Raw genomic sequence first — 22,658 nt, 5'->3', positions numbered from 1 at the left:
GATTCTGGCTACACTGACGGTGGCCTGATACACACACACATACGTACGCACACACGCACACATGGCCACACGCACATACACACGCACACACACACTCACAGCTGAGCGACACTTGTAAACCAACACTCAGCCTCCACACACGTTGAGTTGGTGAGGCCGGTGGTGGTCATGGTGACGGTGATAGTGGCGCTGGTGATAGTGATGGTGATGGCGTGGGGTTTGAAGTGCTGTATTATCAACGTGTTAGAAGTTATTATAATCTACAACGAGAACAAAAAACGTCCGAAAAAAAAAAAGAGGAAAATTTACTCCAGAGAAAAGGTGATGAGTTGAAAAGGTGAATGAAGTGGACATCATGGGAAGAGAGGAAAGACAGGAGAGTAATGTTGAATATGCAAGTGAAATGTGAAATATTATCGAGGAATGTGTTGTATGTGGTATGCAGCAGAGTAGGAGCTTAAACATGAAGCAAGTACTGAGTTGATATGCTGAAAAGGCGATGGAAATGAGCGTATGAAAAAAAAGGAAGGCCAAGGTACAGTTTTGGAAAAGGATGTCCTGGTGAAATGGGTGCTATGACAGTGGAATGAGTAGTGCTGTATTTTGGTGCACTGAGAGGGCCCCAAAATGAAGCCGGTGCTGAGATCAAGTGCTGAAAGGGAGATGAGATGGAACATAATATGAGTGAAGAGGAAAATTGAGGTGTAATTTTGAATGTGCCACAGGAATGGTAGTTATAATCGTGGAAAGAGTATTGTTTTGGTGCATTAGAAGTTTAAATGTACAAAAAAATGAACTGAAGTACTAAAAAAGGGTAATCAAAGTGAGCATAAGGAAAGGAAAGGTGTCGTTTTGCAAGATTTTATATGCAGGCGAAATATAGAAGAGGGAAAAATTGATGTGTTGCTTTGGACTAGGATGCAAAGGTGAAATATTTATGGTAATATCGGGCAGTGTCTGGTGATGTAGAGGCATGAAGATGAAGGATGTACAAATCTGAAATACTGAAAAGGGGGACAAAATGCACATATCAGAACAAAAGAGGGGAAAAAAAAGACAAATAAAGAAAGACAGAAGGAAAGAACGAAAGAAAACAAGAAAGAATGAGAGGAAAAGAAAAGAAAAATGTCGAGTTGTAGTTCTGGAATAGTAATAGTGGATGGAATATCAGGTATTATAGTGGTATGTGTGGTATTTTGGAGCGTAAAGATGGAGGAAGTATTGAACTGAACTGCTGCCAAGGTAACCAGAGGGAATATACGGGAAAACAGAAATATCAAGTCGTCATTCAGGAATAACAGAAGCGAGTGGAATGTCTGGTATTATAGTGAAATGAGTGGCATTTGTGAGTCTTAAAGGGGGTAATAAGGCAGACGCTGAGAAGGCTAACCACAGTGAATATACAGTACATAAAAAAAAAAAAAAAAAAAAACAGGAATGTAAACGTGTAAATTTGTAAAAGTATATGAGGGTGGAATGTAAGGTATTATCATAGAATGTGTGAGAGTGTGGGGTCTTAAGTATGAGGCAGGTACTGGAGCGACTGATATGACTAGATAAAGTCTAGATATGTCAGAGGTATCTGGAGGTGAGACATTGCATTCCCTGGCGTCTATACGTTTTCCACTTCAACTTGGCCGAATACCGTATTACTATCTTGAATGCTGAGTTGTAGCGATAGATTAATTGTAGAATATAATGTTAGTCATGAGGAAGTGCTATTGGAAATAATGTAGAGCCGTAGTGTTACATTCTTCCGCCAATAATCTGCGTAAAATGACCTGAAAAGGGACAAAAACCTGGGTCAAGTTAGAGTGAAAGACCATAGCTCTTTCCCTCCCAGTGTCATTCTCACTAAGACACAGGCACTGAGATCAAAGTAATGAGGATTCAGGAAGCAGGATGAACAGTATAAGCAGTAGCAAGAAGGTAGTCTGTTAGTCGAGTCTTAAGGGCTCTAATATTCATAATCTGGTGCTGATAAGGCTCTGTATACCTGCTGATAAACCCACAGTTATGGACAAAAGTTCGCCTTAATATTTCACCTCCTGTGCTTTTCATTTCCCTGTGCTGGTTAATATTACTGAGCTGAGAGAGCAATGCTATGTGTCTCTGCCTCCAGTTGCATCCTTCTGTTATGCTCCGTCAGGGAAGAGAGTGACGGACATGCCCCTGAGTGTGAAGCAAACGCAGTGGAACATCAGGCGAACTTTTGTCTCTGACTGGACCAGTATTTCCCCAGCTGCGTGGCCGTAATTTATTGTGGTGGTGTGCGGTGGTGTGGTGAATGCAGTGCTGTGAAGTGTACAGTACGGTGGTGTGAAGTGTATCATGAGTGGTGAGGTCTGTGGTGGTGTGGTTAAGTGTACAGTGGCGTACAGTGAATTGTACGGTGGTGTGGTGAAGTGAATTGTTGTGCGGTGAACTGTGTGGTGATTGAAATGTAAAAGGAAATTGTTTTCGTAAGATTTGGTTACAGAAAGCGGATGACAAGCTTTTAGTTCAAGTTATGGTCACGTTTACCACTGAGGTGAAGAGTACGACTGATCAGGTGCTGGAGAGGGACGCCTTCACGTGGTGGCACCGACATAACCAGGCGGCTCCACTGCCTGCTTACACAAACGTCCCTTAACGACTTCCTTATTCCCCGAAAAGAGGATGGTGAGTTGCAGAAGGAGCAACTCAATCCTGCAGTCTACTGAGTTCACGTTTCAGATGAGCCTGGGACCACAACAACAACAGACTGATAGATGAATAAGTTAGTGGGGTAAATAGATATAAAAGGTAAAATTATAGACGTGTTTATTCCTCTCGTGCATAAATGATACGATCGACAGATGATGAAAGTGAATAAGTTAGTAGGTGACTTCAGGAAACAAGGTGACCGGAAAAGTGGTTGAGATAAATACGAAGAAGATAAACACTGATTCGTCTTTCAAGTGATCCAGAAAAGTATTAAGTAGCACACACACACACACACACACACACACACACACACACACACACACACACACACAAATATCTACGCTTTTAAAAGACGATGTAACTTGTTCCACTACACTCTGATTACACACTACTCTCTTATTGCTACCATTAGACGATTTTACTCATCTGTACAGAGGCTTTTCGAACTTACGGAGCTACATACAGTATAACCTTCACAAACCCCTCCACAGCTACAGATATGTCCAAAGTTGAATGAAAGCGTCTGGCAAGAGAGAGAGAGAGAGAGAGAGAGAGAGAGAGTCTACGAACTGAAAGGGTTACGCTATATTCTCGTTAAAGTAAGACATCGTAACAACATTTCCTTAGCGATTTGTTTTGCATTATTTCACTCTAGCACTCCCTTGTATGTGATTTCAAGTACTCAGAAAATCGAAGTGTTTTGTATCGTCAGAAATGAGGATATGGAGGTAACGCAGGTAAAATAAATCAGTGAGGAAGAGGTGTTACAACATCTGAACCGACACCTAACGTGATTGAAAAACTTGTACTTAATCGTTTCACCCCAAGGACGTCACTTTAAAATTCTTATCTCCAGACGATTTTATTCAAATTAGGAAAACCCTCTGATCGGGAAGGGGTTAGTGAAGGCTGTATTTAAACCTTTTAGTTTGAGAAGCCATCCCTAAGCTGAATAAAATCGTCTGTTAATACAAGAAGGGGTTACTTAGGGCCATATGCTAGTCGGTTGAGAAAACTCCCTAACATCTCTTCCATAGCGATTTATTTGGCTTGATACACCTTAACTATCTACTTTATGTTATAAAAATCTTTCTGTGATCAGCGTACTCCTCATACGTACAAACGGATACTAAGCCCCCATATCCAGAAATAAATTGCCAAGGAAGAGGTGTCAGGGAGCTTCCGTAACCAACGAGAATAGGTCCTCAGCTGAATAAAATCGTCTGGCGTTAGCTGGAATGAACTACAATTTGTCCAGAGGGTTTATGGCGAAAGTATTGACACTCTTAGGCGCCTGCATTCACTCTCACATGAATAAACTTGTCTACTGCTATACTCTGTTCACTTCAACTTGGCCTACAATTGACATCTCTCCATCTCGAATGCTGAACTGTAACAAGAGACTGACACTGGAGTATGGTGTTAGTCACGAAGAAGTGCCGTGGAAAGAAGGCTGAGTCCTGGTAATGTTTTCCTCCAGTGAGCTACGTGAAATAAGCTACAATAGGACGAAAATCTGGCCATGTTAGAACGAATGGACTATAGCTGAAAAATTAATACTAGAGTTGTTCCAATGATGTGAGGGTTAATGATGCCAGTTTTAACACTCTGAAGCTGCTATGACTCACTCCCAGCTGAATAAAATAGTCTGACATTACGTAGAATTGAATAGTAAAGCAGACGAGACCGAAAGAGGAATAATTGTACTACTGGCACTATTAACACTAAGGCTCTTGTACTCGCTCTCAGCAGCATAAATCGTCTGACATTAGCTGGAATAGAATACAAGAATTGCCCCGTCCATGAGGGGGCCAGTGTGACCCACGGCTGATTAATTAATGCATCAAAAGTAGCAACAAAGGGAGGGAAGTATAGATTAGCTCCCCCTTACGTCAGCAGAAACCGAACAGAAAACGAGGTGAAAAAATATTGAAGGTAAACTTAAGTACAGATTCCAAAAAAATTATCTCCAACCTCTTTCTGCTCTGTGGATGGCCAAGTGCTGTCAGACTGGATGGCTGATTTGACTGATAACCAGTGAGATTAATTTCTACTTCACAAAGTTTATCGAATTTCACACAACCACGGCGTATTATAAAAGCTGTTGGAATTGCCTAGTTCCGTCAGATGAAATAAAAAAAACTGCTATGTACTTATGATCAGATTCCTCTCACAACGAATTTCATTTGCAGAATAACAAGACGAACATGCAGATTATTCGAACACCTGTAAAAATAAATGAAAATAAACAATGAAAAATAAAAAAAACCTACTGGTGCTATTTGTACTACTGCTACTAAAAATAATAATAACAACAACAATAATAATAATAATAATAATATCCTGGTTATATTGTTTCTAAAGGAGGGACAAGAAAAGAAGAAAGTATTATCTTTCTGCTTCTAGTCTTAATGCAAAAAACAGGTATAAGTTACATGAAAGCGACCGTGTGTGTGTGTGTGTGAGAGAGAGAGAGAGAGAGAGAGAGACTTTGTCATTTCTCTTTTACATTAATTTCCGACAGATGAGGTAATTAGGGAAAAAAAAAAAATGACAAGAGGGATGAAATTCAGCCTTTCAGTTCGAGGACGGATTTTTCCCATTTTCTTCCAGCTGAGGTCACACTATTTTATCTAGCTTAGGAGAGCGCCCGGTTAGTGAATGGTAGGTCATATTCTAGGTGACGTGGCAGGCTTTAAACACCTGATTCTTTGCGATTTATTTTTCATAGTATAGCATAATATTTTCTTGGATGCTGATTATATCGCTTGAATAAGGGAATATTAAATATTAAATACCATCCTATACTTTGGCCCGTATGCTCATCGGTTAAGTAAGCACCGTAACATCTCTTCCTTAACGATTTATTTTTGGCTGTGGGTGGCTGTTATCCCTTTGTACGTTATTTATGCAGAGTATGGTGTTATTGGAAGGATTCATATGACAGAAGAGGACAGTAAGGTGTAGTGATCAAAATAAATCGCTAAGGGGAAGGGGTTAGGGAGCTTTCACAACCAACGAGAATACCAGCATATATCATTATAGGCATAACTTGATAAGATACGGATGATGATCCATAATGAGGAAAATAAATCGCTAAGGAAGAGGCCCTACGAATCTCCTATGCATCTCAGATTACGGACTTAGGGCAAAATCCTTCTCTGGAGAAAAAACAACAACTGTTTCTCTCTCTCTCTCTCTCTCTCTCTCTCTCTCTCAAAAAAAAAAAAAAAAAAAAAAAGCTGCACAAGCTACCCTGGAGAGAGCAAGAAGAAAATATATATATATAGTTGAGAGAGAGAGAGAGAGAGAGAGAGAGAGAGAGGAAAACAGACAAAGAGAAGAGAGAAGAGAAAAGACAGATCAACATTCAAGATGGAGAGATGGCAATTCTACGCCTAGTGAAAGTGAACAAAGTATAGACGTTATCAAGGTCATGGGTTTAAGGAAACTGTGAGAGGGAGTGAAAAAGAGGAAAACAAATTCATGAAAAGAGGGAAACACGAAAAGAATGTTAAAAATATAAGCGGGAAAAGAGGAGGAGTTTTGGTCAAAAGGAGGAAAACGTTACAGAGAGAGAGAGAGAGAGAGAGAGAGAGAGAGAGAGAGAGAGAGAGAGAGGATATAGAACTAACAGGCTAAACAACTGCCAACAAGGTCGATAATCATAAATAATACTGCAGCTGAAGGACTCTTACTGACACTCTCACCTAACACCATCTGACACCATTTGACACCAACTGACATCTGACACCAACTGACACCATTTGACACCAACTGACATCTGACACCATCTGACACCATTTGACACCTCGACTGGATCGTATACATATTCCCCTGTTTGACTGACTGACAGAATTACAAAGAAGTACAAAGGAAAGCAAACAGCAACAGACCTAATATTCCTTTCATGGCTTTTTGTTATGGGAACGGCTGACTATGCTGTGAAATCAGATCGGTAGGAAGTAATATGCTGCTAGTCACGAAGAAGTGCTATGGAAAGGATGAAGGCCACAGTATTGAATTATTCTTCTACTGGGCTAAAATCAGAGCTATTGCAAGATATTTTGTGCTGGGAATTGTAGTCACGAAGAAGTGCTACAGAAAGATGTAAAGCCATAGTACTGCCTTATTCTGCCATTAAACTACAGTAAATAAGCTCCACAAGGGCGATGAATTCTGCCAAGTTAAGGTGAATCAACTATAGCAAAAAAGTGTGAAAATACGTCACGAAAAATAGGCGACATGACTGCAGGGGTTAAGTGAGCAACAACATGGCAGGAAGGAAAGCTATTTGACCTGACGCTTACTTCATTAATACGGACCCATCCACTGGGGAGAGGGGAGGAAGGGAAGGGGGATAGGGGAAGGGGTAGAGGAAGGGATGGGGGAGAGGAAGGGACGGAGGAGAGGAAGAGAAGGGGGAGGAGAGAGTACGGGGGAGAGGAGTACAGGAGAAGAGGAAGGGAGAGGGGAAGAGAGAGGGGGAAAGGAGATGAGGAAGAGAGAGGGGAACGGAAGGGATGGAGGAGATGGAGAGGAAGGGATAGGGGAGAGGAGGAGAAGGGGGAAAGGAAGAGAAGATGGGAAAGAAAGGGAAAGGGAAGAGGGAGAGGAATGGATGGGGGAAAGGAACGGAAGGGGAGAGGAGGGGATGGGGAGGAGAGGGTAAAAGGGGGAAAGAGAAGTTAAGGGAAGGTATGGGAATAGGAAGGGTAAAGGAAAGAAAGAGAAGGGAAGGGGAGGGATGGGGTAGAGATAGTAAAGGGGGAGAAGGGAAGAGATGGAAGATAGAGCGTAAAAGGAAGGAAGAGATGAGAAAGGACAGGGAGGAGAGGGTAAAAGTGAGGAAGTGAAGGGAAAGGAAGGGAGCACTAAGGAAAGCAAACTGACACAAAGCTAATGGTCCTTTTGAGGCTGTTACAGAGAAGACTGTGACAAAGATAACAACTTGTGTGATTTGAAGACGAGGATAGTAAAGTAGGAAGAAGAGGAAGTGATAGAAGTTAGGGAAGGAGATGGGAGAAGTTAGGGAAGGAGAAGGGAGAAATGGGGAAGAGGAGGACGAGGGAGAGAGAGAAAGAGAGAGAGAGAGAGAGAAAAGGGAAGCTGTCGACAAAGGATTAAAGGAGACAGACAGAGAGAGAGGTAATGAGAGGGAGAGGGGGAAAAGATGGTAAAAATGATCTTGCCGTGTACAAAAGAAGACGAAAGAGAATAGAGACAGGAGAGGAGGAGAGAGAGAGAGAGAGGGAGAGAGTGAGTAGGAGGAGGAGAAGGGGAGAAAGGTCGAAGTGTAAACATTAAAGATGATGAAACGCTGGAATAGGGAAAAGGGAGAGAGAGAAAGAGAGAGAGAGAGAGCGAGAGCGAGACCGAGAGAGAGAGAGAGAGAGAGACACACACACACACACACACACACACACACACACACACACACACACACACACACACACACACACACACACACACACACACACACACACACACACACACACACACACGCGCGCGCGCGCGCGCGCGCAAAGAAAGAAAGAGGGGGAAGGAAAAATGTCTAAAAAAAGAAAAAAAAACGAGAGTGAAGCAAACGAATGAGTAAAGCAGGGGAATGTCTGGGAGGGAGAGGGGAAGGAAAAGGAGTGGTGGGAAGCAGACTGATATAATGACCACTTACAGCACGTTAATCGAATTACGTTTTTTTGAACAAACACACACACACACACACACACACACACACACACACACACACACACACACACACACACACACACACACACACACACACACACACACACACACACACACACACACACACCGTTCAGGAAGAGGAATCAGGTGCCATTCTAAGCCTACGATAATACGAAGAACTGTTACGATGCCTGCCTTATCAGTGAGAAGGATAGAGATAGCGAGGGTCTGTGTGGTCTGGGTGATAGCTTATCGAGGCTCACGTACGCCCACTGTGTTAAGGGAGGGTAGGGGAGGGAGAAGGGGGAGAAGGGCAGCAAGGGAGGAGGGGGAGAAGGGTAGGAAGAGAGGAAGGAGGCTAAGGAGGGTAAAGAGAGAGGAGTGAGATAAGAAGGGAGATGGCGGAAACAGGGAAGGAAGGGAAGAAAGGGGAGGGAAGAATGTAAGGGGAGTGGATGAGGAAGCAGGAACGGAATGCAATGAGTGAAAGAGGGAGTTTAGGAATGGTGGAGAGAGTGATGGAGAAAGAGAGAGAGAGAGGGAGGAGGAGGGAGGATGAGCTTGAGAGAAGTATGGGGGATCGGGAGAGGGAGAGGGGGTTAAGAGAGGACAGGAATGAAGAGAAAAATGGAGAAAGGAAAGAGGGAGGAGCGAGGTAAAAGAGGACTGAGGAAGGAGATGAGGAGGTAACGTAGGGAAGAAGGGAGGAAAGGATGGATGAAAGGTGGATAGAAAGAGGGGAATGGTGAGACGAAGGAAGAAGTGAGAGCAATGAAGTGGGAATAGAAGGAAGAAAGAGGAATTGAGTAGGGGGAAGGAGGAAATGGGAGGAATGGAGGGGGAAGGGATGGAAGAAAGGAATAGAGGGAAGAAGGACAAAGGGAGGGAGGACGAAGTAACAGAGGAGCGAAGGAAGGAAAGAAAGAAAAGGGAAGAAGGGAGAAAATGGGGGAATGATGGGAAGGAAGGCCCAGGAAAATCAGGAAGAGGAAGGAGGAAAGACTTATAATCAAGGAAAGGAGGTGTGAAATAGAGGAAATGTGAATAAACTGAGAATAAAAGGAAAAATAAGAAGTAAAGGAAGAGAGAGCCACCAATAGGAGGGGAATAACAATAAAGAAAAATGACAAGGAAAAAAAGAGAAAACACAAGAGAAAATGAGAAAATAAGTTGGAAAATATGAAAATAAAAATAACCAAAGGACCAATAAAGAAAGGTAATGAAAAAATAAAGTGTATAATGAAGAATAAATGAGGGAGAAGCAGAAGAAAATGAAGGAAAAAACAATGAGATAAGAGGATTAGGAGATAAGAAAGATAACAGGAAGTGCATGTTAGGATTCAGAGAGAGAGAGAGAGAGAGAGAGAGAGAGAGAGAGAGAGGAGAAAAACAATGAATAAAAACAAGCCATTCAAGAGAAAAACTAATATGAGCTAAAAATAAAATCTATAGAGACAAAACACTCAAGTAAGGTTCCGATATAAACAGGGAGCCGGATATGACGTAAAAAAAAAAGAAAAAAAAAGAAAAACCGAGCCGAGACCCACACCTGGCACCGAGGTCGTTGTGTCGAGATAAACCCCTTCACCCCGAGGACGTCCCTTGTTTATTTTTATTCCTGTTACTGTACTGCGATTTTATTCATCCTTTTCCCTCAGCTTTATTCAACGCCTATTCAACGCCTTCATTCAGCTAGTTATTCAGCGACTATTATTCAGCCCTCGTACTGAAGGGGTTGATCAAAACAGCATCTAAATCTACCATGTCGAAAAGTCACCCCTAAAGCTGAAAAAATAAATTGCCTCGGGTCAGCAAAAATAAATCATTAAGTCATCTGATTAGGTTAACCCCTTCAGCACAAACTCTCTCTCTCTCTCTCTCTCTCTCTCCCTCTCTCTCTCTCTCCCTCTCTCTCTGTCATTCTTGCTACTTTCACTCGACTTTATTTGTACCGGAAGGAGATTGCCTAAGAGGGAGAAAGGGGGGGTTATGTGAGGAGGGATGGAGAGAGAGTCGAGGGGGGGTGGGGGCAGGAGGAAAGGGTGACAGGGGAAGAAGACATAGGTGTGGAGGGAGAGGAGAGGATGAGGGAGTGAGAGGGTGGGAGTAAAGGTGAGAGAGAACGAGAGAGGGGGAGTGAGGAGGTGGGGGAGAGAGAGGAGGAGAGTAAGGGGGGGAAGGAGGAGGGGAAAAGTGAAAAGTGAGGAAGAGAATGAGGGGGGAGAGGGAGAGTGAGGGGGAGAGGGGGAGAGACTAAAGGGAGGAGGAGGGAGTGTGGAGGCAGAGACAGTGAGGGGTAAGGGTGAGAACAACAAGGGATGGAGAGGGAAATGGGAGGAAAGACGAAGACGGTGACAGAGGATAAAGAATGAGGGGGGAGAGAATGAGGGGAGAGGGGGAGAGAATGAGGGAGGGGAGGCAATCTAACGGAACTAACAACGTAACAGCAACCCGTTATCAGTATAGCCTGTGAACTCGTTGCTGTGATGACGTGTGTATGATTAGAGATATCAGGACTGAGAGTATTAGCTTTATCATCAGATTTATCATGAATATTACCATATCTTTTAGTCATTATTATCAAATGTATTATCATTTCTGTATTTCCGATATCCTTCTACTACTACTACTAATGATAATACGACTATGACTTCAAACATTACTACTACTACTACTACTACTACCACTACTACTATCATCATCACCATCACCATTACCATCATCACACCATTACCTTCTTGACGGTGACGGTGACGATGAAGAAGACGACAATCACCTTATTCACCACCAAAACTAAATCTACAAATTCCAGAGCTGCGGACATAAAAACTGATCCATTTCACTACGATAACTAGAGAGACAGTGAATGATAACATCTGAAACCCAGTAATACAATCTACAATTCCATCAAACTTATCAAAATACTGTGTCTGAGTTTCATAATTATTCGTGTAAAAATTGGAGCGATAATCTTGTCCTTAACTTTTATTTCCTGTTCTCCCTCCTTCCACATTCCTCTTATATCCACCTGTTGTTCGCTTCTTCTGTGTACGTGTGTGCGCATGCTCACGTTTTCTTATTTGTGTACTGTCTTGGTGTGTGTGTGTGTGTGTGTTTACGTCGCATCCGGTGTGGGCAAAGGGTAGCTGCTAGGGTAGTGAGAATGAGTGAGTGTTAGTGTGTGAGAGAGGGAGAAGGTGCGACCGAGGACCTGCGAGCCATGAGTCGGAGGAAGAAAAAGCTAGAGCGAATATGCAGGTGAGAGAGAGAGAGAGAGAGAGAGAGAGAGAGAGAGAGAGAGAGAGAGAGAGAGAGAGAGAGTGCGTGTGTGTGTGTGTGTGTGTGTGTGTGTGTGTTGTACATGTGTTTTAAGTGTACTGTATGTGTACGTATGTATATGTGTTTATGTCTCTGTCTATATGCGTATATACATATATATATATATAATATATATATATATATATATATATATATATATATGTATGTATGTATGTATGTGTGTGTGTGTGTGTGTGTGTGTGTGTGTGATTATATACGAACGCGCGTGCGTGCGTGCGTGCGTGTGTGTGTGTGTGTGTGTGTGTGTGTGTGTGTGTGTGTGTGTGTGTGTGTGTGTGTGTGTGTGTGTGATCCTGGGACAGTGTCCGTGTGAAGTGGAAGTATACGGTACTGGTAGCTATAATTTCCGACGTTTAGTATCGCAGTTACTTGGTCATTTTATCTAATACTCTGCACCTCCGTTCATTCATGTCAGTGCCACCAACAAATATATGATTGTCAAGGTTGTCACGTGTACCAAAAAGACCTCTGGTACACACTGTTACTGTCCCTGGTTTATATGTTGCCAACTGTACCATACATTTGTAAATATAAATGAGTGAAGCGAGGAGACGAGGACAGGAAGAGGGGGTCAGGTGAGTGTAAGTCGTGCCTATACTTTCGTCACCTTAACTTGGCCCAGATTTTCGTCCTGTAGCAGCTTATTTCACGTAGCTCAGTGGCAGAAAAGGGCGTACTACGACCCAGCATAATTTTCACTACACCTAATAGTGACTAGCATCGTATTTTATTGCTGATTATTACATTTCGAATTCAAGATGGAGAGAGGGAAAGTTTAGGTAAAGTTAGAGTAAAAGGAGTATAGTTAAAGTTGGTGTAGTCACTGTATTCAAGAAGAAATTTATAACCCATTTCCTGCCATAAATCAGACTTGTTTTTACAGAAAGGGCAAGGAGAGTGTAAAATCTTTGCTGCCACTTTTTCTTTCTTCAAAGCATTTGTAGTAACGATAAGAAAAAATGTTGTAGCTATTTATCATTATTTAGGAAGAAGGAAAACTGTCGTACTATTTATTATTATTTAGGAGGAAGGAGGGGGAAAGGAGAGACCAGAATCTTCCCATGTCACTCGTCCATCCTGCAAAACCAAATCCTAGTAACGAAGGGGATTTAGTCATAGGTATATTTGTGAATCCGGGTTCAGATTTGAGGACACGCGTAAGAGAAGATGCCTTGTGGTTGAGATCCTGCGATTGATGTGAAGAGGAGAATAAGATATCAGCTCCTGGGAAAGAGAAAATCTGAAACTGAGATGCATATTGTAAGGAAGGGAATAAGATGTCAGCTAATCGTAAAGAGAAATTTTGAAAGTGATATGCATATTGTAAGGAAGAAAATAAGATGTCAACTCAGAGAAAATATGACTGTGAGAAGCATACTGAAAGAAGCATAATACATCAATACAATGGAAAAAGATAAATGAAATTTAAGATGCATACTGTAAGATCTGGCAGATTTCCGGTACTATCGTTTTAGATATATGTGTGAAAAAATGAATCGTGCTTACTTCGGTGTTGCAAGTATTAAAACAAAAAAGTACTGGCACCCGAATGTATTAGTACCTAAAATGCAGAGTGAAAAAGTAGCCAATATTTGCTTCGTCATAAAGGAAAAAAAAAAAAAGTGTCAGACCGTAGGTACTAAGTCGTAAGGTTGTTCAGGTGGTTTATTATGCTTCGTGAGTGGAAATAATGAAAGAAAAAATCGTGAAAAGGAGTTTATATTTTTTTCGTGATTGAAATTAATAAAAAAAAAAAAAGAGAGAGAGAAAACGCAGATACTAAAGCGCATAGTTAAAAGTGTGGCTTACCTTACTGGGTGGCTGAATATATAGTAAAAAATAGCCTTATAGATCACAGGTGTTAAGCTGTAGGGTTGAAAATGTAACCTATGATTGCTTTCTAAGTGGAGACGGTAAACGAAAAGAAAAAGACATTACCAAATTGCATGTGTTTGTGTGGAAGATATATGATTGAAAAAGTTATGTGCTTGCTTAATGACAGCTCTGACAAACGGTAGATAAATAAAATAGCCCCGATGTATTGCAGGTACTATTATCTAAAACGCATGGTTGAAAATGTGGCATCTATTATGAGCTCGTGATTATAAACAATGCACGAAAAGCTCAAGGTGACACGTGAAAAGCAAAGAGGATGTAAAAACATGTAAGTGAAAAATAATACTGAAAAACTCATTTATTAGTGAAAAACTAGAAAATCATCCTATATATGTAGTGGGAAAAAAAAAAAAAAAAACTCAGGGAGACAAGTGAAAAAAAAAATCCCAAACCATGTAAGTAAAAGAGAAAAAACTAATAGTGAAAAACTCGGCGATTAGTTGAAAAACAGAGAAATACCTTAAATATGTATATGAAAAAGTCAAAATCCAGATGTGACTAGTGAAAAGAAAAAGTACAAAAAAATGTAACAAAAAAAAAAAAAAAAAAAAGGAAATAGTTACATAAATAAAGTACAAAACGTGAACTGTGTGTCAGTGTGTGCTGTGATATGATGCGAAGTGACAAGACAGGAAGAAAGAGGCGGAGGAAGGAGGAAGGAAGACCAGTGAGGCGGTGAGGTCAAGGACACGAAGACAGGTCAAGTCCATGCACCGGGTCAAAGGTTACACACCACCAGCATGAAGACGAAGAAGCTTGCAACGTGAGTCTGGGTGGAGGTGGGGATGGTGGGGGGGAATGTGGTGGAGGGATTCGGAGTGAGGGAGGTGGGGAAGTGGAATTGGAGTGGGGTGAAGGATAAGATGGGAGTGAGAGTGGGAGTGGCTGGGAAATGGGAGTGAGAGTGGCTGGGAAATGGGTGTGGGAGTGGCTGGGAAATGGGAGTGAGGGTGGAGAAGGGAGAGTGAGTGGTACAGGAGTATGTGTGGTATGTTTCTCTACCCATTGATGATTCTCTTTTATGTGTCAGGGTGGAAAGTGAAAGACATGCCTTAAATGTGAAGTAGACGCAATGGAAGTGTACCAACTTTTGTCCTCAGCTGTACTCTCACGATCAAACGTTCCTGAAACTTCCCAGCAGACTGTGACCATGAAAAGTGTTACATGAAATACTTTACTGTGACGTCAGTATAAACCACACAACAGCAGATTATGAGAAGGATGGACACTCGCTGACATGAAGTATTTTTTTATGTGACAACAATATGAAGTACACAGCAGCAGAGTGTGAGAAGGATGGCTAAATCTCTGACGTTCAGGGATGAGTGAGATATATGCAAGACAGGAAGCAGTGCTGATAGGGGATTGTCGATAATATTAAAAGAAATCGACTATAGTATTTTATTTACGTTTTTGACACCTAACACATGCATCATTTTTTTTTTTTTTTACAGGAAATGAACAGAGAAAACAAATAAAAAATTAAATTCACTAGATTACACGTGTTCCTCTCAGCGTGCAAAGAAAAAAAAAATCGTCTAAATTCTGAAGAAAAACTGAATAAACGGTACGTCATCGGAGTGAAGAAAAGTCAATGGTGTCCCTCGAGATTTTTTTTAGAAACTTGAGGATGCCATTATAGAGTAAATTTTGAGTAAGAACTGCTTTATCAACATGGGTCCGTCCTCAGCCGAAACGGAGATGTAATTACAGGTGATCTAATGGGCGAAAATGGCCTCCCTTAAAATTTCCTCATAAGCTTATGTCATCAGTAACAGCAACTCCCTAATGGCTGAGACTTGGATCCTTGTTAATCTCTCTCTCTCTCTCTCTCTCTCTCTCTCTCTCTCTCTCTCTCTCTCTCTCTCTCTCAAAATAAATAACTGAAAAATAAAATAAATCGTTACCGCCCTGTACGTCCTCGGAATAAAGAGGTTAACCACTGCACCTGCACCCTTGCCCTACATCCTCTTATCTCCTCTTCCGGTCCCCGCTATATTCGTAAAAAGGTGCCATTTTAGCGATTTTGTAGAAAGATTTCAGCGTCTCTAGCGATTATAGCGTATTTCTCAACGGTATTGTGGACAGAATTTAACATATTCAGCGATTTTAGTATATTTCTCAGCAATTTATGGTCAAAGTTTAATGTGTTTAGTGATTTTAGCATATTGTCAGCGATATTGTTTGAGGTTTTAAGCACATCTAGCGACTTTAACATATTTCTCAGCGATTTTAGCCTCTTTCAGCAAATTCAGTGATTTTAGCATATTTCTCAGCGATTTTGTAGCTAGACAGTTACATATCTAACGATTTTAGTACAGTTCTTGGTGATTATTAGCCAATTTTTAGAATATTTGGTAAATTTAGTGTATTTGTTGGAGTTTGGCTTATTTGGTGATCTTAATTTTTTTAGTTACATTATCGAGATTTTCTTATTTAGCGACATTTTAGCATTTTCTGACAAGTTTAACGGTCTTAGCGATTTAGGCTTGACAGCTCTATTAGTATCTCGGGATTGTCAGAAGAGACGTACAGGAAAAACAGTCACGGGAATTCGGGGAAGAGGAAGGGAATAAGAGTGTTTGGGGGATGGGGAGGTGGGAGGTCCAGGTAGAGAGGAGGGGAATAGAGGTCGAGTGAAAGGAGGGGATATTAGGAGAGGGGAAAACGTATGGGAGGGATGGAAGAGATGAGAGCGAGGGGTAGCACGGAGGAAGGAGGGAAGAAAGGGATGTGGGAGGGTGAGGAAGGAGGAAAATGGAGAGAGGTAGAGAAATGGGGGATGGATGCTGAGGGGAATGTGACCTGGTAGGAAGGGTGGAGAGATGGCGAGCAGAGGAAAGAAGCTGGAGGTACAGGGGAGGGAGAAGAGTGGTAGGTAGAGGGAAGGGATGGGGAGTGGCAGAGTTGATTAAGTGGGAGGGGAAAAGATGGGGGATGGGGAGGAAGGGGGAGAGGCAGAGAGGAGAGATGAAGCAGAGGGGAAAAGGGAGAGGGTAAAGGAAATGAAGTACTTGAGGACAGACATGGGAGGAGGGGGAGAGGGAGAAGATGGAGATGAGGGGAAGGAGGAGAAAGAGGGAAGGAGAAGAGTGAGGAAAGGGAAAATGGGGAGATGAGACACAGAAGAGAGAAGACTGAGGTATACGGAAAGGGGAAGGGAGAGAGCAAAAAGGACAAAATCATGGATGAGGAATGGAGTGGAAGAAAAATGGAGAGGGTAAGGAAAGAGAGGGGAAGCCATTTAGTTTGAGGGGAAATACGTCACATATCCTCCCACACCCTTCATTTCCTCTTCACTGACTCTCCTAATTTCGTTTCGTTCGTTTTGGAAGTCTTTGTGCAGCTGGAGTCACAGGTACGTGGAACAGTATGCGTCATAAGGTGCGTAGTTCATTCATTTACACTTCCTCTTACAGTCTATTTCCCGTAGCTCAGTGGGAGTATAAGACAAAACAACGGTTCACTATCCTCTCTCTAGAACTTCTTCGTGACTAGCACCATATTCGAATGTTAATCTCTGGTTACATCAGCATTCGCCTTAACTCGGCCCACATTTCTGTCCTTTTGTAGTTTATTTCACAGAGCTCGGTGGCAAAAGAAGACAGTACTACGGCTGAACATCCTTTCCATAGCACTTCTTCGAGACTAGCATCATATTCTAGTGTTAATCTCCTGTTTCAGTTTAACATTCAAGATGGAGAGACGGCAATTTTATGCCTAGTGAAAGTGAACAGAGTATAGGATAATTGTCTCTATAAGTCATTGTGTACAGTATCTAGATAATGATCATAACCTTTATCAAGGGTCAGATTATTAGGCAACTTAAGCATTCCCTCTATATTTACAAAGGTTATTAGTTTAAGCCTCCACATACGGAATTCCTAAGACTAACTGTACATACTATACTCTTTTCACCTTAACTTGGCCCAGTTTTTCAACCACTTGTGACTTCTCTGGCGTACGTCGATGGCAGAAAAAGGCAATGGTAAAGTTTTGCCTCCATTCTCCAGCACTCTTTCGTGACTAGCGCCATATTCTGATGTAAATTTCTTGTTACAACTTAGCATTCAAGATGGAGAGACGGAAATTTCAGGTCAAGGTAGTGTAAAATGGACTGCGTATATTATCAGGTTTGTTTGCTTGACGGCGGGTCTCCACATTGCACGATCTCTAGCAGCATTTCTTTTCAACGCCCAAGACCATGAGCTCATTTTTTAGGACATCCCCAAGTCCGTCCTAACACATGTAGCTTTCCGTCTGTATTCAACCTTGCACACACACACACACACACACACACACACACACACACACACACACACACACACACACACACACACACACACACACACACACACACAACCTCTGACACCACTGCACCATTATTCTTTTTTTACCATGAGCATTGTGGGCATACTGCAGACTACACTCTTTTCTGAGATCAAGCAGTCCTCGTATGTGAGACGCACCTTCACAGATCATCACTTGAGCACTAATACCCACTATCCATACTTAATTACTAGTAGGTACTGGGACTGGTATGATGGTATTAAAGATGAGCGGGCTATGATAAGTAGGTTAATATTTTGGAAGATCAGTTTATAATCTTTTTTATCGAAATCCAGATTATCAAACAGTTCATCTTAATACAGATACCACATAAGATTAATTGTTTACATCATAACAACAACTCTTTCGCCTTGACTGGGCCAATTTCATGTCTGCATCAGGAGCTATTATTGAAAAACATTGGGTATTATTGAAAAACATCGAGTAATATTACTGAAACACATGCCTGCTGACTCTAAGCTTACACTGAGCAGGACAGGGCTAAAGGCCATTGTCACTGTTGCTGCTTTTTCTTGGCATACTGTATTTCTTTCTCCTTTTTTTGGCACAGGTTTTTGTCCTTTTTTAGCTTATTTCACCTAGCTCAGTGGCGGAATAAGACATTATTAGAGCTGTACATCCTTTTCACAGCACTTCTTTGTGACTAGCATCATATTCTCTTATGAATCTGTAGTTACTCCTGAGTATTCAACATGGAGAGGTGGCAATTTTAGGCCAAGTCAGAGTAAAACGAGTATAACCTTCAACACCTTCACTCTTCCATTTCTTAGTGAGTTCCATACCTCCACAGTGAAGCTTACCAAGTTAGAAACTGTTTTCGGTGAGATGTAAATATATCGACTTTACAAAAAGCACGATGAAATTCTACTGAAGTCATGTATTCCTTCTCACCCTAATCTCTCTCACCTGCAAATATAGCAAAGTGGCACTCGTTTCATGAATGTTATCGATACTGGCTACCCTCAGTCACAATGCATTTATATCCTGTCAGTATTACGTTCAGAGATCGTGTATAATGATGCAGTTACGGGTCAGAGAGATCAGGATGGGAAGAATTACCTGGTTGCAATTTTGAAATACCTCCTTAATGTAATGATTAGTAGTAATATCTTGTCCTTCATTAACGTACAACTCGAACAGCACAACTAGACCAACAAAATAATAAACAGGACGACAGTAAATAAAAAAGAGTCCACAAAAAGCAAAAACAAAAACAAGTGTAACGCTGTGTGGGTGAAAGGGGCGGGAGGAGGGAGGGGTAAGGGGTAGATGGGGGAGGGAGGGGGAAGATAAAAACTTTCAAAAGATTTTAAGACAATTTTATTATACTTTTTGGAGATTTGAAGACGATTTTATTATCCTTTCGGGAGATTTAAAGACGATTTTATCATACTTTCGAGAGATTTTAAGACGATTTTATTATACCTCCTGGAGATTTTAAGACGATTTCAGTATAATTTTGGGAGATTTTTTTTTTTTTTACCGGAAAAATTTGAGCTATATTTCGTTAACCGCTTCTGGTCTAGAGGTCTGTCCTGAATTTAAGAAAATCGTCCGAAAATAACAAGAAAAAACAGAGATATGAGTCGCCGGATTGAAGGGGGTTAAGGGCCGTGTTATAAGTCCCATTGTAAGGTTCGTAACTTCTGTTCCTTAGTGATTTATTGAGTACTGCACCTCAGCGTTTTCAAATTTGGTCTTGATATCGCGTTAACATCGACATGAGTTGCATCGAAAACAAGAGGATATTGAGGTGCACCATAAAGAATAAATCGCCGAGGAAAAGTTGTTAGGCAGAGGGAATAGGGGCGATTATTTGTCTCCCGCTGAGGCAGAAATTGAGGATATTCTTGCTTTGATTGTTTAGGTGGTGGTGGTGGTTGTTGATGAGTAGGGTTGATTATGAGGGTGTAAACAAGGAAGGAACTTGTATAGGAGGAAGGAAGGAGGGAAGAGAAGAAGGAAGAACTGGAAGAAAGGAAGGAAGAAATGAGGGAAAACAGGTAGAAAGAGAGGAAGGAAGGAAGGGAAAGAAGGAAGGAGGTAAGGAAGGAAGGAAGGAAGGAAAGAGGAAAGGCTAGGAAGGAAGGAATTAGGCTACGGTACAGGAGGCAGGAAGGAAGAAGAGGTAGGAAGGAATAAGAGGAACGTATTGACAAACTCGAAGGGATGGACAAAATTAAAGGAGGAAGGACTGATACGAGGGATAAAAGAAAGAATAGCAGTAGGATGGGACTGCAGGCGAAAGAAAGGAAAAAATTATAGGAAGAAGGAAGAGATCACAGAAGAGAATGGGAGGAAAACAAATAGAGGAAAAGAATGTAGACCAGGAAAAAGATAGGGGAAAGCAACTGGAAAGAATGAATAATAAACGAAAGAACGAAATAATAACAGGAAGAAAGCAATTATAGGAGGAAAGAGGGGGCAAAAGGAAGGCTGAATGAAGAAGGAACTGAAAGACAGGGAGACAAGAACGACAGGTTAAAAACAAAGGTGAAGAGGAGAATAATGGGGATTAGGAGAAAGGTGAGAGGTGTGCGAGAGAGAAAAGATGGGTTTTAGAGACAGACAGACAGATAGACAGATTTAGAGGAATACAGATAGACAGAGAGAGAGATACCGTAGATAAGGAGACATAGATAGACAGACATAGGTCATTTGTTCATCTGCCCGTCTGCATGTTTGTTCATGTCCATTATCTCAGGAGGATTGCGCCTTTTTTTTTTTTTTTTACTTCCTGCAGCCGCCAGACGATTTGATGCCATGATTTTTTTATTTATTCTTACTAACGCAGACGATTTTGTTAAACTGAAAAGAGACTAGTAGATATTGAAAGGTTGAATTTCTCCTCCATCATATTCCTCACTAATATTACTAATCTAAACGAAATAATTTGGTAGGTGCAAGATAAAAAAAAAAATAACCAGGAAAAAAAAAAAACTTGTAGCGAAGTGCCGAGGTATATCTCTGTTTACTAGTGTATTTATGAGCATCGAGATCTATCTGTCTGTCTGTCTAATCAATTATTTATCTGTATTCTTCTTACTCCTGTCAATCATTCTACCTTTCATATCACTCGTCTGTCAAATCTCTATCTGCTTGTTAATTTGCTTATCTGTACTCTCTCTCTCTCTCTCTCTCTCTCTCTCTCTCTCTCTCTCTCTCTCTCTCTCTCTCTCTCTCTCTCTCTCTCGCATCATAAAAAGTCACACCCAATTATCAACGACTGTCAAGTTAGAAAGACAACTGAAACACATTAAAAAACAAAGAAAAGCCACAGAAATAAGCCTACAACTCTCCCTGTCTCTATTCTTTGCAGCACAGAGCGATACAGCCAAATAGCAGTGCGGGCCAAGCTAAGTGTGGAGGTGGAACAGAGGAAGCGATTGGGAGCATGGGGGAAGAGAGTGTTAGTTCTCGATGGATCAACTCTCTATGCTTACAAGACGAAGGTGAGGATGCAGTGCTGTTTACCTGTCAGTTTCCTTCTTATTAATTTTCATCTGTTTGCCTATCTATCTATCTATCTATATCTCTACATCTATCTGTCCATCTGCTCACCAGCCTGTATTTTGCTAAGACCAATGTGGGGATGTAATGTTTTTTATCTATCTATCTAAATTCATCAGCCTATCTATCTGTTTATATCCATCTCTCCGGTCACATGTCTATATCCAATTACCGATATCCATTCACCCAAATCCATTATTTATTGTTTATATTCATGTCAGTTTATCCATCTATCTATAACCATGTGTCTGAATCTATCTTTATCCATCTATCTGCTTCCACCTACCCTTCTATCTACTGTATACTCATTTATTAATATCCATCTATCCATCCATCTATATCTGTTTATAAATCTACACCTATTTATCCATCACTGTATATCGTATAATCCCCATATCTAATCCATATCCATATTCATTTAAACACACACACACACACACACACACAAACACACACACACACACACATACCGCTCGCTGGTACAGTGGTAACGTTCTCGCTTGCCATCTGGTAGACGGGAGTTCGCGCCTCGCTCAGGTTGTGAAAAGTTTCACTGACGAAGTGGGTGGTTACTGTCCCCCTTGAGCAAGGGGACGGGTGTGTGGGTGTGTGAAGGTCACAGCCTTGCCCTTAGATCGGACTATATGAGCTCTCAGCTCCTTTCCGGGAGGGTAAAAACTGTCGATCACGACCATCAAGTGATCCCGACCGACCTGGTGAATTACACACACAGATGCGTATCATTTCAAGCAAATTTAACGGAAGGAAAATATCTAAAGTAACATTTTCTTGTAGGTTATTTTAAGGTTCTAAATACTACTGACGTCAAACTAACTTAAGATTATTCTAAGAACAGGAAGGGATGTTGATGATTCGCCACATATATACTCTAAAGATACAGGAAATGTCAGATCTTACAGTGCATTGACGTCAGTTTCTCTCTCTCTCTCTCTCTCTCTCTCTCTCAATCACCTCCTTTAGCACAAGAGTTAAGTAAGATCCTTGAACAAAATCGTCCGGTGTTTGTGTGGTGAAAGATGCAAAAGACGTCATCGTGTTGAAAGGGTTAACTCCTTGAGAAAGATGACGTATTTTCACATATTCTTGACACTCTTGTTAGGTATAAATTAGTCTCGGAAGGTTTTGTTGTTGTCTTGAAGGAGCAAATGTAGGCTATACAGTATATATAA

At 41.4% G+C, this 22,658-nt stretch overlaps 1 protein-coding gene across 1 annotated transcript in view; it reads left to right on the top strand.

Moving 5' to 3' along the window:
• The first annotated feature begins 14,257 nt into the window (after positions 1-14,257).
• The window catches only part of LOC145397825 (uncharacterized), a 41,135-nt gene continuing 32,734 nt past the window's right edge, over positions 14,258-22,658 (top strand). Inside the window, exons 1-2 of the mRNA XM_080270859.1 lie at positions 14,258-14,371; positions 21,278-21,410. Coding sequence (XP_080126985.1) covers positions 14,349-14,371; positions 21,278-21,410 — 156 coding nt within the window. The 5' untranslated portion in view covers positions 14,258-14,348. The remainder of the gene's footprint in view (positions 14,372-21,277; positions 21,411-22,658) is intronic.

The sequence above is a fragment of the Coenobita brevimanus genome, chromosome 43, assembly GCF_032717465.1.
Source record: "Coenobita brevimanus isolate Jiangsu-jjx chromosome 43, ASM3271746v2, whole genome shotgun sequence".
Lineage (NCBI taxonomy): Eukaryota > Metazoa > Arthropoda > Malacostraca > Decapoda > Coenobitidae > Coenobita > Coenobita brevimanus.
Note: the sequence above shows the minus strand (reverse complement) of the source record. Positions and strands in the feature narration are given on the sequence as shown.